At 35.3% G+C, this 17,078-nt stretch overlaps 1 protein-coding gene across 3 annotated transcripts in view; it reads right to left on the reverse strand.

Annotated features, from left to right (window-relative positions):
- Positions 1-17,078, reverse strand: part of Mys45A (SDA1 domain containing protein Mys45A) — an 85,689-nt gene that overhangs the window by 55,625 nt on the left and 12,986 nt on the right. For all 3 annotated transcript variants that reach the window (XM_081752761.1, XM_081752759.1, XM_081752760.1), the window contains exons 2-4: positions 12,976-13,084; positions 11,149-11,253; positions 1,992-2,090 (exon numbers count right to left, since the gene is read on the reverse strand). In XM_081752761.1, the coding sequence (XP_081608887.1) occupies positions 1,992-2,090; positions 11,149-11,253; positions 12,976-13,065 (294 nt within the window). In that variant the 5' untranslated portion in view covers positions 13,066-13,084. The remainder of the gene's footprint in view (positions 1-1,991; positions 2,091-11,148; positions 11,254-12,975; positions 13,085-17,078) is intronic.

Consider the following 17,078-nt stretch of genomic DNA (forward strand, 5'->3'; position numbering starts at 1 on the left):
ACTGTATATACCTTTCTCAAATTGGCTTGCGGACACCCTGAGAATGCCTTGCGCACCCCAGGTTGGGAAACGCTATTCTAGAGTATATAGTTCGGGAGGACAAGCATTTGGGTGATTAGTTGAGTTAGTGCTCATCATCAATTTTCAGTAGCGAGATTATATGAGACGTGAACCTACAGTTTAACGTGAGATCCGAACTAAAAGAGCTCCCAGCAAAAATCGAACCCCTGTCTCCCACGCCGACGAAGGAACATACGTTAACTTTATAGTTACGACAAAGAGTTCACTTGAATGATATTATCATTAAAGTAAAATGATGACAAAATGGTAAACGTTGTACTGTATGGTTTGTAACGGGATTTGTAGTGTCATTTATATTTCTGTTTATTATTACGGGAGCCTGTACTATAAACTTATAATGAAATCAAGTTCATCATGATCATCATCATAGGTATTATGCCATTATTAGCAGGTCACTTGCCGCAGCTGAGGAGCTTCATGCTAACCTTTCCTCGTCAAACAAATTTCTCTGTTTTGATATCGCCCCTTAATTTTAGTCTCCTTCGCTGCCTCTCTTTCTTTCCTGCTACCATACCCTCTAGCACGTCCCTCATGATACAGTTTCTTCTTAGCCAATGTCCCATCCAATTTCTCTTCCTCTTCTTAATACCATTTAAAATTGATCTTTTTTCTTCTCAACACCCTCTTATTCGTTTTCCGCTCGACCCAGCTAATTCTCTCCGTTCTTCTCCATACCCACATTTCAAAAGCTTCGAGTCGTTTTTTATCTTTTTCTGGTAATGTCCACGTTTCTGCCCCATACAGTATAATACTTCATACGAAATATTTTATAAGACTTTTTGTCAACTCTTTATTCAAGGTCCCACAAAACAGTATTTTCTTCCTCCTAAAGGCTTCCTTCGCCATTCCCATCCTTGCTCTTATTTTACGTTCACAATTCATTTCATCACTAATACTATCCAGGTATCGAAAACTAGTCACCTGTTCTATTTTCTCCCTTCCTACTTCTACATTTGACACCGACTCCTTCATTCCAATCACGCTGAACTGGGTCGTAAATAAACCTACTTCACATACTATATTATAAATGAATTTCTTTTGTTGAAACATATTAATCCACGCATTATTTTTAAACATGAGTTCAGAGACTTTCATTTTGACGCAAAGGACAGATCCAGTATAAAATTATGCAATTGAATAAGATTTTTCAAAATACAACCTTCAAAATTAAAATTTTCAAAAACACAATTTTTCTCCGTGTGTTTAGTGGCTTTATACTACGCGTAAATTAAATTAATCAACAAATAAATAAATAAATAAATAAATAAATAAATAAATAAATAAATAAATATTTAGTACTAAGCGTACGCTTCTTTGAATTAGATCCTCATTACTTCCGATACCTCTTACAGCTTTCTAGTATCTTTTACGCACGATGTCACCTTTTGCAACATATATATACTGTATATATATCTTAAACTTTCAAAGGTAAAAAACTGTCTCACTAAGTAGTAAATTCTAAATACTAAGAAATTACACACTTTTATTATTATTATTATTATTATTATTATTATTATTATTATTATTATTATTATTATTATTATTTTCACCCTTAAGAAGTTGTAGATTCCAGTCTAAGGAGTCAAAGACCGGACCTTGTACAACCCAGACGAATTTATGCCATTCTGGCCAACCATAGTCCTCCGTGTATTGTAGCACTATAGAGATTTATTATTGCGAATAACAACTGAGAAACTTTTTTTTTTTGTTTTTCGGAAACATTTTCTGTGTTCACAAATGGCTAGAAATGGTTATTTTTATTACTATTACTATTTCTGAAAATTATATCTTATACTGATATATCTAAAATGCATCATACTAAATGTACCTTCTAAATCTTGATGACCAGAGTTTATAAAAACTACCAAATGCGTCAAGAAAACTATAACCAAAAGCGATTGTATACATACCATTCTCATATCAGGGTCTAATATCGTGTGATGAGTCTGCAAGATGTCGATCAGCTCTTGAGCAAAATTGGATAATTCTTCGGTATAGCAATGGGAGACCTACAAACATAAAAAAACATTATTACGTTTGACATATCCTTCAGCTATATGGATGTAGAACATACAGTACTTATCCGACTATAAAACGAGATTTTTTTTTCTTTTTTCTTTTTTTTTTTTTTTCAGATTCGTCATTCGAAAACTACAGGGTCGTCTTACAATTGCAGATTAAGTTTTGTAGTTTAAGTCAATGCTTTTACGTTGCGTAATAGCTTATACCGAATGTTCAAATACAATCCTGTTGTTTGCCTGATCTAAAAAAGGTTGTGAAAGTAAAAAATGCATATACCGCAAACTACTACATTTGGTTTTATTTATGGCACCGCATTTTACCGATGTTTTCTTTTATTACCATAATTTAGGCAACTAATAACTGACGTAAGTATACAATAGCTAGTTAACTTCTTTTGGTATATTTTAAAATATTTTATACCAATAAGAAAAAGTAATTTTGATTATTCAGAATTAGTTAAAAGTAAGTAAATTCTCAAGAAGCCTTTTAAAAACATAGCGGTCGACTTAGACGTAGTTTGGTAAATACAAGGTAACTAAAAGAGTTCTTGCCGTTTTTTGTGTCCTATTAATCATGCGCTCACAGAGAGTAAACGAAATTACGTACGTGCCTGTCAAGCGCTCAGGAGTTAATTTGGTCATCGTCTTTCAGTAATACACGCACGCTGTGCACACACAGTAGTCATAGTTCATCCAGTGTCGAAGAGAAATGGAGGTATCGAAACGCGTGTGTTTGTTGTATGACTATAAAGTGTACCTGTTGACTGTCGGAGCAAGTCGCCACACATGCCAGGCACTTGGGGAGTTGCCGTGAACCAACGCACCGACATTCCATTTCATTCGGGAGATATGGACCTTTCAGATGAACCTCGCAGTGGACGACCACATGTGAAAATGAAATGAAATGAAATCTTTAAGTTTTACGTCCGAAGAGTATGCCGGTTAAGCTAAAGGAGACGGTGATGATGAGAGATGAGTGAAATGGTGGAATGAAGAAATATGAGGAAACGGCAGAAACCCAAGAAAACCCACGAGCACAGTGTTTGTTTACCACAAAGTCCACACGGTGCGAGCTGGGATCGAACCAGGGACCCCAAACACCGGAGGTGAACGCTCTACCACTGAGCCACCGCGCCCCCGACGACCACATGTGTTAGATGACGAAGCCTAAAAGTAACCATCGAGGACAGTCGTCTAGCGTGTGATGAACTTGCTGAAAGGTTCCATATTTCCGTGAAACAGTCAGACTGCATCAGCATGGGGTAGGGAAGCCATACAAGTTATGCATGTGGGTACTCCACACATTGTCGGCAGCTAACAAGGAACAACGAGTGACAACCTTTGTTCTTGCTCACTTGGCACCTGAACATACCTATCTTTGATCGCTTGCTCATTGGTGATGAAGATATTGGTTGTAGCCACATGACTCTGCTCTGCACCCACAAAAAATTATGGTCTCTGTATGGCGGAATTATCGGCAAGTGGTGAACTACGACCTCCATCCACGTAGTAAGACTATCACTGTTGATCTCTACTCTCAGCAGTTGCACAGAGTGCATCATACATTGGAGTAGGAGCCGCAAGGGTGTGTTGTTTCTGGGCGACAATGCCAAGCCACATGTGACAAAGAGAACCCGGGAGATCCTTCAGCAACTTGGCTGGGAGGCACTGTGCCATGCACCACATTCACCGGATCTTGCACCAACACATTATTACCTGTTTCACTCCTTCGACACCCACCTCCGTGGGAGATCCTTTGCAAATTAGAGAGACACGCGGAACGCAATCACGGACTTCTTTGCATCCACGACTACCGAGTTTTATCACCAGCATATAGAGGATAAGCAGGAATATTGGAAAAAGGTGTTGAATGTTGATTGAGATTACTTCGAAACTTAAAGGTAGGTACCGTCCACTGGATCTTTGTTTATCACTGCTGTAGAACGGTAGGAACTTTTTTGGTTACCTTGTACAATAGTTGATGTTAAGGTCGTAAGTCGTAGTTAATGGCAATATCATAGCGTTTACAAATATACAGAACATATTATGTTTCAATAGATTAGCAAGATACATCAGCAGAGTACTGGAGGGCCTACTAAATTTTTGTATAATCTTTCTCGTCTTCAGAGATTAATAATTGTTCTGTGGATTAAATGTTACTGTAAGATATGAAAAAAAAAAAAACACTAAGAAATATGAAGTTGATATCAAAGGCAAAAATACATCAAAAATGAGATGTTTTTTAACAAAGTAGTGTTTGAAGAGTAGAACTAAAATTTATCAGAAGCCTACTTACAGCTTCAATGTAGTTCATCACATCAATTACGTGTATACAGTGTGAGTCAAGAAGGATGTTCCTAAATTTCTTTAATGTATTATTCGAACAGTAATGAGTTTTTCTTGCCATTATAATTCTTTTCTCGAATAAAATCTCAAAAAGTTTCTTTTTCCTCTTCCTATTGCAGATTGATAGTTACGTAGACGTTCACTAGGTGGTAGTTTAGTCGAAGTGAGCAATATGGCTTCTACAGGCCTCAGAGCGTTCTGTGTGCTTGAGTTTTATACGACTAAGTTCGTTGTGCTAGTTCAACGGCATTTCTGTGGAAAATTTAGGGTAATTGTGCCGCCAACTGCTACAACTGTGGTTGAATTGCGTGAGTGCATCGCTGCAGCTGTGGCCGATATCGACCCTGACATGCAACGAAGAGTTTGGCGGGAACTTGATTACAGACTAGATATGTCTTGTGTAACACGTGTATTGCATATTAAACATTTATAATATTAGAAAAAATAATAATAATAATAACTGAAATCGGGAACATCATTTTGACTCACCGTCTATTTCCAGTTGGTATCGAGATTTGTTATATTTCTAATAAACGCATATTGATCATTAAAGCTCTCTTTTATCAGATTTTTATACGATCAACGTATTCTATTAATCAGTGTTGCAAACTTTACAAATATTTACCGTATCTTCTGTTTGCGATACCAAATTGTAGTAAACAGCAATTTGACTTTTATGATTATATCAGGGCTCATAGTGGTCTGGTCTCTTGTAAATAGTTGAAAAGTGACCAAAACGTGACCAAAAACTCATCCTACCCCTTTTTTCCTTTGCCAATTTCTCCATCACTCTCTCTCTCTTTTTCTTCTTTTGTTCCATCTTTTCTCCTTTACTTCTTCTTTTTGAGCTTCCTCCTTCCTTAGGTTTTGTAAGTATGCTTTGTAGTTACGGTAAGCAGACTTAGCAGATGTAAGAAGCTTCTGTGTAAGTGGAACCAGTTCTGCCCTACTTCAGAATTTCTTCATCCCAGACATTATATTTAACTTAGCATTGAGAGTTCTCAAAGGCATGAAATATTCAAATTCATCACCTACTCTTAAGAAGAACATGCAAGAAGTATAACACAAGACGAACATGATGAACCACACAAACACACACACAACGTTGAGCGGAACGTTAAGTATTACGAGAGAAAACTAAAAGACTATTATGATAGAAGAAAGAATAGACACAGAAGGGTTCTCGACCCCACCTTGAGAGCTTAAGCATCCACCAACCATCCACTGTGCTTTAGAAAGAATAAAAGCTGAAGTGAGAATAAAGCTGACTGTTTTACATGTGGCAGCAAGTACTGAAGCTTTCAGAAGAGTAATGAGTAACAAGTCTCTGCCTTTTTCATTTTTTTTTATTATAGGAAACTGCCAATGGAAAACATAAATTACACGAAAAAGTCACTTTACCTCCCAAAAGAGTAACTTTTAGTGACTAACTTAAAAAAAAAATAACTTTTAGTTAAAAAAAAAAAAAAGTGACTCGCTATGATCCCTGTTATATCTATCGAAAACTAACTACATGCTTGGATGTGGCTGAGTGGTAGAGCGCTTACCTCTGGAGTGTGGGGTCCTTGGTCCGATACCCGGCCAAGTTAGTTTGTGGTGGAACGGTACTCCCGTTTCCTCCCACATTCTCATTCCACCATCATCATCTTCATTCATTTGACTAAATTATCCGTCTCCCTCAGCGTAACAAGCATAAACATCGGATGTTAAACTGGCAGATGTTGGATGTGGTACTTATCTAAGTAGTTTTCGGGAGTAACGACACTCGGAAAAAGTAAAACTTTCAATCCTTCCTTATTCATTCCAAACACGTCATATCATAATCGTAGTATTCGACACAAAGGTACTTTCGATGTGCATTGTCCCATCCCTCTCATTTGCGTTATTACTATTGTGGGAACATAGATTTGGTCGATTTTTGATATTACTGACACTGGAGCGTCCTTAATTTGAACACTGAATAATAAGTATGTTATAGTGAGTTTTAATACTGGACTAAGGAAGAAGCTGGTCAAGTGGTATATATGGAGCATTAGACTATATGGTTCAGAAACTTGGTCATTAAAGAAGTTAGGAGAAGAAATATTTAGAAAGCTTCGAAAGATGGAGAAGATAACAAATGAGCATGTTTTGAAACGGATAGGAGAGAAGACGACGCTTTTGGCCAGCATCCTTCTTAGGATCGCGAATTGGATTGGACATATCTTGCGAAGAAATTATCTTCTTCATACTGCTATAGAACGAACGATAGAAGGATGGCGAGGAATCGGAAGAACAAGTGGAAGACGATTTGAAAAATAGAAGAAAATATTGGGAGTTAAAAGAGAAAGCCGGAGATCGAGAAATGTGGAAGAAAATTTCCAGGCCCAAACCTAAATTAAAATTTAAAAATAATAATGACAATAAAAAAAAAAAAAAAAAAAAAATTAGTCCCAGGACCTGCCAAAAGGAACAATACTTAATTCCAGGACTTTAATAATAATAATGGTGAGTTTTCGTTTAACATACAGATTTGAAATATATCATAACCTGATGTTGTACCATTTGAAAATACATAGCTTCATGTTGGGTTGCCAGCATTGTTAATCTAATGGTACTGAAGAGTAGGGATGAAAAGGCTGGCAAAAAACTATTTTTTCTATTAAAAAAAAAAAAAAGCTCTTTTCCACTGCTTTTTTTGCCTGAAAATTTTGGGATTTTTTAATATTTTGATTTCAATGGAGGAATGACCCTACGTTCTATCTTTATTTTCATTATACCATGGGAAGACATTTAATTACTGTATTCTAAAGACAATTACAAAAAATTCAAGAACTGAAGAAAATTGGCAACTCGATAGGAAATTATAAAATAGCAAATTATTAAACGCAGTGGGTTTTTCAGTTCCAATGAACTGTTTCTAGAGCTATTAAAAGGATTCACCGACAAAAATCCTTTAGGAAAAAATTTAATAGTGTTGCCAATAAATGTTCTGAAAATTTAGTACTTAAACTTCATGGAATTGCATTATCATTTACAATTTATGCTATCCTTAAACTTCAGTTAGTAACGGTTTAAGAGCTAGACACACATGGAGATTACGCAGAACAAGGATACCTATCCATATGCATAGCATTTACTCAAATGATGTGAAATCTTTCATTTTAACGTACCACGATTATTCCCTTTAGGTTGAGAGAGATGATGATTAAAGCAATTAAATGATGGAATGAGGATGTAAGAGGACAGGGTGTCTACTGAGTTTCATTTTCAAATTTCCAGTATGTTTCCACTATATTCAGTATAACTATCAGTAAAATTCCAGTACCTAACACAGTAAAACCTGTGAACTTGGCCACTTCTCTAAGTTGGCCACCTGCTTATCTTGGCCTGGTTCGTGTTGAACCTGCATTTTCCCATAAGACATTCGTTACTTATTACTCTGTAAGTTGGCCACCTGTATATCTTGGAAGTTGGCCACATTGAAGCAATGTTTGTCCTATGATGATAGTGATAAATTTACCTGCGAATCTTGGCCACGCAAAATACCGTTTTGTTATTTTTCTTAACTCTTTCTTATTCCATATGGGAGGCAGATGTTCTGTTTTTTGAGACTAGACAAAAAGAAACATGGATTCGCACGATTTGTTCTTGGAGGTCAATGGCCAGAACAATACCCTCATAAAGGGTTGGTGAAGGAAGATGTGAATATGAAAAAGCACGTACAGGAATTCAGGAAATGGTTGTACGTATTTGTTTACCCTGTCTGTTTTGCAAAACCATTAGCTATATCAGCTCCTTTCATCAGTGGGGAGCTTTAGTAATTCCGGAAAATTCTCAAGGTTAAATCTAACCATGTCAATTGTCAAGTATTGGTACCTGACGGCTTGTGGAAAGATAGCGGAAGTTTTGAGATATGAATTCCCATAAGATTTTCATAAAGAATATTTTGCTACGAGAAAACACTTGTAGCTCATTAACAAGAAGTAGTTAACTACATAATTAGAACGCTAAAAAGAATAAAAGAAGTACGTTTAGAATGAACCACGATGAATAAATTTGTATAATAACTGATTTGCTATTTTTTTTCGAAAGATATCTACAGAAAATATTTGTCACTGTCGAAAAAAGACATATAAACTGCACATAAATAGTTCAATTTATAATTTTGCTTTTCTTGTTTTCAATCTGAAATTAAATCTTTACGACCTACGTTTATGCCGGGTAGGCTAAAGGAGACGGTGATAACGAGAAATGAGTAAAATGGTGGAATGAAGAAAGTGGGAGGAAACTGAAGAACCCCGATGAAACCCACGCACACGGTATCTGTCCACCTTCAAAGTTGACTTGACGCGAGCTGGGATCGAACCAGAGACCCCATGCACCAGAAGTGAAATCTCTATCACTGAACCACTGCGGCCCCTGTTTTCAATCTAAATAACTCCGTATGCTACAATATCAATTTCAATAAACTGCGTGAGTATGTTTCTATTATATGGTTGTTTGTGTAATTGCGCTTTCAATCTGAATAAGTATAGCAGACTAGTTTTCAAGAAGATAAAGGTACATATATTAAACATACTGTAGTACTTTTTCTAGTACTGTACATTGTTATGATTACTCTATATACATTATTTAAAAGTAGCTATGCTGCCATTGCTTATTAAAATTTTACAATCAAGTAATACTAGAAATTCTATCTTAAAAATACATCAATCACACTTATTTTCTGTAAGTTGATAAATGTAAGTTGGCCACTTTTCAATGGAACCGATGGTGGCCAACATAGACAAGTTTCACTGTACATTTTTTTTTTTTTTTTTTTTTTTAAAGTTCTTAAGGAATAATCACACCCTTGATGATTTCACGTTTGTAACTGTTTTACCATCGAAAGAATATTTTATTTTTAATAAATTTAGTTAACCTTGATTTTTTTAAACATTTTTAAAGGGCCTCCCAACTCCCCTCTCAGCCCTCCATCGCACCTATTGCTTTAAATGTCTAATTACAAAATGTATACAACGCTTGCTTTGGAAAAATTTACAATCTCAATGGATACAAAATTGTTTCTAAGACTATTAAAACAATTACAAATAAAAGGATTGTTGATAAATTACCAGTTTCATGATTTTCCAGTATGTGGATCAATATTCCAGTATATTTCCAGCATTTCTAGTATCAAAATTAAATTCCAGTATAACTCAATATTTCCAGTATCAGTAAACACCCTGGAGGAAACGGGAGTAACCCGAGACAACCCACGGACATGATGTCCACCACAAACTAACTTAGCAGGGAATCGAACCAGGGGCCCCACCCACCAGAGATACGCGCTATACCATTAAGCTACCGTACTCTCTGTTGAATCTTTACAAACACTTGAAGATATTATAAATTGGCTAAATCGACGGGTTTTATACTTAGTAAAACGTTTCTTTGTGTAAACATGCGAGTTTCTCTATTTAACAAAACAGATTTAAAGGATATGTCATGTAAAATAAAATACGTATATTTGAAATCTGCCACTGTCCGAAGAACGATTTTTCTTCTGAACATACAGCAGATGATATGTATTTAAAAAGAAAGAAAAAAAAAGAGAGAGAGAGAGAGGTAGTTTGAATCAGGGAACACAGATGATACTGCTTAAAAATATTCGTATAAGAACACTTCTTAGGTTCTTTAATTAAGTACATGAAGAACATACTACCGAGTATGATTTAAGCCGATGTTTGATCCTGATGATGGCTACTCGATTACAATAACCGAAATATCGATGTTTTAATGTACTCAGGAATGCTGTGAAAGTTAATTGTTTCTACATATACTAGAATGTGGTCTTATGTTCTATAGGTAATTATAACTGGGACTATTTATATATAATATGTAAATTTGAATTTCATCTGGTTTAGGTGTCAATAGAAGAATATAAAGAATATTTCACGTTTATTGTGGACACTGAATAAGACTTAGAATTTTTAATATCCAACTTATAATGGCAAAACATGTACGTACGTGACTAACACTACGTCCTAACAGAGTAGTAGTCCAGCTTATAGATGTCGCCACCTTCGCTGCCTGTCTGATACCAACAGATACCACTAGGGAGCAGGGAATTTGTAAATTTAAAACTATCATCATTCGTAATAGTAACTACTTATGCTCGTAGGTGTCGCCACCTTCGCTATTTGCCTAATGCCAACGGATACCGCTAGGGAGAAGTAAATTTGTAAATTTAAAACTATTATCACGATTTACTTGCAACTTAAAAACTACACTGTTTCAATTTAATATTTCAGAATGCGATAAGTATACAGTGGGTTATCTAAACAACTACTATATATTATGTAGGCAGGCCCGTGTTTACGCATGAGTCACAGGGCGACAAATTTCCAGACACAAATATGGTAAGCGGAAAAAAAAGGCTATCCACGAGAAAGAAAATGAAGAGAAGTCTAGACTGAAAACCATAACACGACACAGTTTTCTCGTTACGACGCTACTGGTGCTAGAAGGTGCTGAGAATATTGCTTATTGGCTGCCACCGGAAAAGGATAATATTTTGTCTTTTGTCAATTTTCTGCGTTTTTGCTTACACAACTGAACACACACGAAGAGCCATTTTTTCACGGCCCACGACGGCAAAAATGTTAAATACAGCCCTGCATGCATGGACTATTAATAGCAGAGCACATGAAAGAGAGAGGATTAATGTGAAGCTTACCTGCGCAAGAAACATAACCAGTTCGTCTAAATTTTTCTTGTACTGATTAGGTCTCAGTTGAAACAACTGAAGATTGGACTTGTAGTGGCGATACTGTTGAAGGAACTGCAACAAAATACAAGCAACATAATTAATACCCACACAAAGCCACGGGGAATTTTTCGATAAAACTTTAAATTAAAATTATTTAGTCTGAAAGCATCTGCCCTGTCTGAAAGATATACTAAAAGCATCTGCTGCATCTACCATCTTCGTGAAACAAACTGTCGTTCTAAACTTTCGTTGGTCACGGCTTTTTTTTCTTTTCATTACTATTTTTTTTTCAGACTTGGACAAAGAGTAACAGTGTTTAATAGACGAATATCACCAAAAAATTATATATTTGTCCAAATATGTAAATCTAGAACCGTGAGTATATATTTTTCTGTATGGTAGGGATAATTGGTTCAGTGTTTCATACTCTAATGGTTATACTTCCATACTTACTAAACATTTGTATTCAGAATAAAGCTGAATTTTATGTAACTAACAATCCAGTTGTTTAAAAAGCTGTGTAATCAAACTATTACCCATATAACATTGAGATGAAACCCCTTTTGTTATAGTGTCTATTTTTAGGTACTAACGTAGTGTCTTCATTACTCGATTAAAAACGTACAATAGAGCTTTTTCTTTTGGTTTTCAAGCAGGGAGGCATTGCAGAACACGTTACGTGTGATTTCGCGCCTTTCTGTGTCGAAAAATAGAGTGTGATGACGTCATAGCGTTTTAAAAAATATTTTTTATTATGCCTATTTTTATTATTTTTTGGCGGTCTTACTTTTACACTTAGAAGACTGGAATTTTGCACACATATTCTGTACACATCCTAGTATTTTTCAAATTTCTTTTTAGATCTCCAAAAGGGGCAAAAGAGTACAAAAAAATGGGATATTTTTTAACAAAAAATCCATTTTCTCACGATTCTCCCGTCTTAGATACATGATGGAGAGACATGTGAATGGTAACGTTTGAAGGTTGTTTTTTTTTTCTATTCTGAAGAGTATGATGTACGAACCTGACTCTAGGATAAATACGGATGTCTCAGGACATTTTTATACTACATCCGGGTCTTTTTTTAATAACCTGGGGCATTGTGGTACTCATTGGTAAATATTTCCCCCCGCCCTTATTGTTCAAGATAGAAACTTGAAATTTTGTACACACATTTAATACACCTCCTAGTATTTTTTCAGTTGATTTTGAGATCTGTGCGTTAACAAAGCGGGAAGGAGGGGGTGGGGGGTTACACAGAGGCTCAAAATTTGAAAAACGAAATTTTTACAGAAAAAAAAAATCACGATTTCTATAAAAATTTCCCGCATCAACGACATGATAGGGAAATATGATAGGTACCGTTTGAAAGGCTGTTCTATTCTGAGGAGAATGAGGAAGGAGCCATAATCCTAGAATAACTATGGATGATGCAGTAGTCGCTTGAGTAAAAGACTATAATTTACTCCAAAAAAAAGCCATAATTTAAAAGGGGCAATATACGATTATAACTCCTTAGCTTGTTGCGTAAATTTTATTTATCCTTGGAGACAATTTCAGTTGACAAAACTGCACCTGTTAGCAGAGCCATTAGTCAATCACTAACTTAGCTCGACCAATACCTGAAGTAGCTACGATAAGATGAACTATTTCTACTGTACTCTCATTTTCTCGATTATCACATAGGTACTAAAACATTAATTAACCTTTTAAAAATTAAAGATTAACAACCTAGCCTAACCTTTAACAATTAACATTACAAATTAAGACAAATGAATAAACTCTTGTTGTTACCTCATCTCTGTATGATGATAGGTCCCTTTTTATGAGGTTCTGCAGCTGTGGAAGATTCGACGGAAGCTGATTGTTATGTTTTTTCACCATTATGTATCAGCTGACTCACCTGCAAAAGTATAATATAAAATTATCACATACTAGTAGAGCATAAATTAATTATCTAATATAGAAATACCACAATAAATACAAATTAAGACTGAAAGAAATACGAATCAGTTTAGGAACACACAAAATATCTCTTGTTATACAAAGATAAAGGTAATATAAATAATAAATTTAGTCACAAGCATACATTTCAACAATAGACCCACTATAATAACTAACGAACTCTATGGCCTATGGAACCCGGAGGTTCAATGCCGTTTTCACAAAAGCTCTCCACTGACTTCTATTCTTAGCTAACTGGATCCAGTTTCTACTTTCTATTCCTATTTCTATATATATATATATATATATATAGCCCTATATATAAACTAACTAATTCTATGGCCTATGGAACCCGGAGGTTCAATGCCGTTTTCACAAAAGCTCTCCACTGACTTCTATTCTTAGCTAACTGGATCCAGTTTCTACTTTATATTCCTATTTCTGAGAAATATCTCTTAATATTATCCTCCCATTTACACTAGTCTAATGGTCGTTTTCCGAATGGTCTTCCAGTTAAAACTTTGAAAGCGTTCCTACTCTCTTCCATTCTAGCTACATGACCTGCTCACCTGAGCCCCCTAGACTTGATGACCCTCATTATATTTGGTAACCCACTAATTATCTATTATATGAAAGAGTACAGTGGGTGATTCAACATCGCCCGGGCTACACTACTATTACAGTGAAATGATGGAGAAAATACTCCTTTTGTCACGAAAATACATGATAACAAAGGATTTTTACAAATACCTATTCTAAGTGGGGTAAAAGGGGAGTTCAAAATTTCCCACAAGAATAGAGTATATCATGAATTCCTGGTGTTAAAAAGATGAAACTCGACATATGAATTCTTTATTAAAAACGTGTTTCAGCGTTCTCGAAAATTCCGGTCCAAAAAGGAAGAGGGGAAACAGGAAAATTTAAAATACTCAAAAATTTTCCTTTGCTTGATCAGAAAGTGCGAAATGTAAGGATTCGCGTAAGATGTGAAATTCAGAATATAGGCTTTTAATTTTAAAAAGGAAACATGTATTTCAGCGCTTGTGAAAGTTCCGCTCCTAAATGGAAAAAGAGGGCTATTTCAAAATTCCCCCTTATTTATTCACAAACTGTCCAATGTGAAGATAAGCCTACGTTGAAAATGTAAAATTCGGGGAGCAGATTGATTATACGGATCCACAAATTTCTAAAATTTAGAAATTTTTTAAATAATATTTTAGCAGAGAAGTACATAAATAATCGAATTGCGTATGTACGTGAAAATGCAGTAATGGAAGTCGAACTCGGTACGCAGGTATTCGTCCATAATCGTCAGCACGAAGGAGTGTTAAGATCCGGAGATTTTTTTTTTTTTTTTTTTCAAATTTGTAAGTGAAAGCGTTAATTAAGGGACCGATCACATATCTCTGTATCGTGAAAGCAGTGGTTTTTCACAATCCTAGTTTACCTGTATACCCACCATCGCTGGCACGTCTGCTTCCTATGGACGCACTACCGCGCTACGTTACGGGCTTATCTGCTGCGCTCCTGCCCTGACTGGGTTAGATACTATTCGTGCTTTTCAGTGACCACTTGGTAGAGGTTGGCTCGTGCTTTTCCACAAGGCCTCTTACAGTGTATCTTAGTGCTAGTGCATACTTCAAAAATGATTGCTGAAGATACAAAAAGTGAATGCAGAGAGGAAGAAATATATATTCCATGAATTTACGTATGTTTCCGTATGATCTATCTTCATGAAATTCGGTATATCTCTTAAATAAAAAAAAAAAAAAAAAAAGGAAAAGCAAACGTTCTAGCGTTTTCGAAAATTAATCTTCTAGAAGGGGAAGGGAGGGAAGGGGCAATATACGATTATATGAAACAGTGAAAGTGATTCACTGAAAATTCAGGCCATATTAATATATCTAGACAGAAAACTCAATTTGTTACGAGAGCAATGAATAAGCAAGGATTCTTTTGGAAGTACTACGCTAAGAGAGAGACTTACGTTTTGTCCAGGATAGAGTAGCACATAAATCCCTGAAATTAGGGAGATTAAACTCGGCATATAAAATTCTCATTATAAATAAGAGAACATGTGTCGCAGCGTTTTTTTTATTAATGCTTTTTTAGAGAAAACAGGCATTTTCTATCATCCTTCCATCTCCACATTAAAATCAATGTTGTCTGTTCTTTGCGATCGCATCACGAAAAAAAAATGGCGGAAAACGTTGTAAATGAATTCGAAACATAGTGTGAATATGGAGCCAGGTGTCAATAACTACTTTGATTAAAGGGCGTGTCCTAAAGAAGGATGGGTTTTAAAATTAATGAGATAAACAGAGTATATCATGAACCACTCAAGTTAGGAAAATGAAATATATATATATACAAACTCTTCATTACAAATAAGCGCGTACGTCAACCACCATTTTATAAAATTTCGGTTTTAAAAGGATGGAAGTCGAAATTTCTATATATTGTTTCGCTACATTGAAAGTTGTCTGTTGTTTGTGATAGCATCACGGAATACGGTTTACCTGTTTGAAATGAATCTCGGAATATAGTTCCTGCCGCAAGGTTTTTATATAATGTTACATCGATTAAAGGGCGTATCCTAAGGGGTAGGGGAGTTCGAAATTTATGACAAAAATAGAATATCTTATGCTTTTAATTATTCACCTTTCCTGAAATGCCTATCATAAGGGGCGAGAGGGTTCGCATATCTGTATTTGCTGTGTAAAAGGTATTAATTCCAAAAATCATAAATCGTACTTATTTGACAAAGATTGGGACTGAAAATTTTCTGCTTGTGTAAAGTCTTAAACAAACAAAGTTTATTAAGTGCTTTACACTGCTGGTGAAATGTTGAATGTTTTAAATCTCTGCATAAATTGTTCTGCACAAAGTATTATAAAAAGGTTTTTAAGAAAAATAAACACACTGCTGAACAAGATTGCACTTATTTAATATAAAAACACATTTGAAGGGTACGGGGAAAAAACAAGGAATGTCCATGTATGTGCTTTTTCGGGTACTTTGTCCTATCTGTTGGTAATTCTTGGCACTATTTGACTGTCTATGCCATGCATGCGTAGATGTAGAAATGTTCATATAAAAAGTGGCAAAAGATTTCATAACCCTATTCTTTGTACGCGGTTTTCAATATTAAAACGCTGTTTTCTCGAAAATGCAGTTTTGTGACATTCCTTGTTTCTTCCCCTTACCCTTCATTTACACCTGTTTCGATCTTCTAGCCAAGATCCTCATCAGATCTTGGCTAGAAGATCGAAACGTCACGTGTAAATGTGTTTTTATATTAAATAAGTGCAGTCTTGTTCAGCAGTGTGTTTATTTTTCTGATTTTATTTGCAAGACGTATGACTATGATTGTGTGTAAGGTTTTTAAGTTCAAACGTTTAGAACATTTTGGACATAACATCTTTTACGCAGCAAACACAGACATTTTCCATAAACCTATTCGCCCCGAGCGAAGAACGGGCATTTCAGCTAGTAAAATACTGATTATGAACTCCAGTTAGCCAAATGTTTAGTTAATTTAATTGTATTCGTTCAGGAAACACATTACAATTTTGTTATGCATCCTACATAATTGTTTTATAATTTGTTAATAACCAATAATAATCAAATTATTATTATAATTACAAGCTTTCATAAACATACTACAATTATCACATTCAGACACTATACAGAGTGAACATATAGTATTACGAGCGAAAAATTATCGCTGGAAGCATTCTGCAAAGGCGTGTCTTAATGTCAAATAGATATTTTAAGTGAACCGTTATTACTCTTTAGCAGAAACCACATTTATTATTTCTAAACACAAAGAACTAAAAAAAAAATTCAAAACAAAACCCATTGAAGACCAGCAGTGATACATATCAAATGTTGGTTTGAAAATTACACATTATGTGCACATTTCCAGCCATTATTAAACATTTTCTATTATT

Source organism: Thermobia domestica, chromosome 3, assembly GCF_964235325.1.
Source record: "Thermobia domestica chromosome 3, izTheDome1.hap1.1, whole genome shotgun sequence".
Classification (NCBI taxonomy): domain Eukaryota; kingdom Metazoa; phylum Arthropoda; class Insecta; order Zygentoma; family Lepismatidae; genus Thermobia; species Thermobia domestica.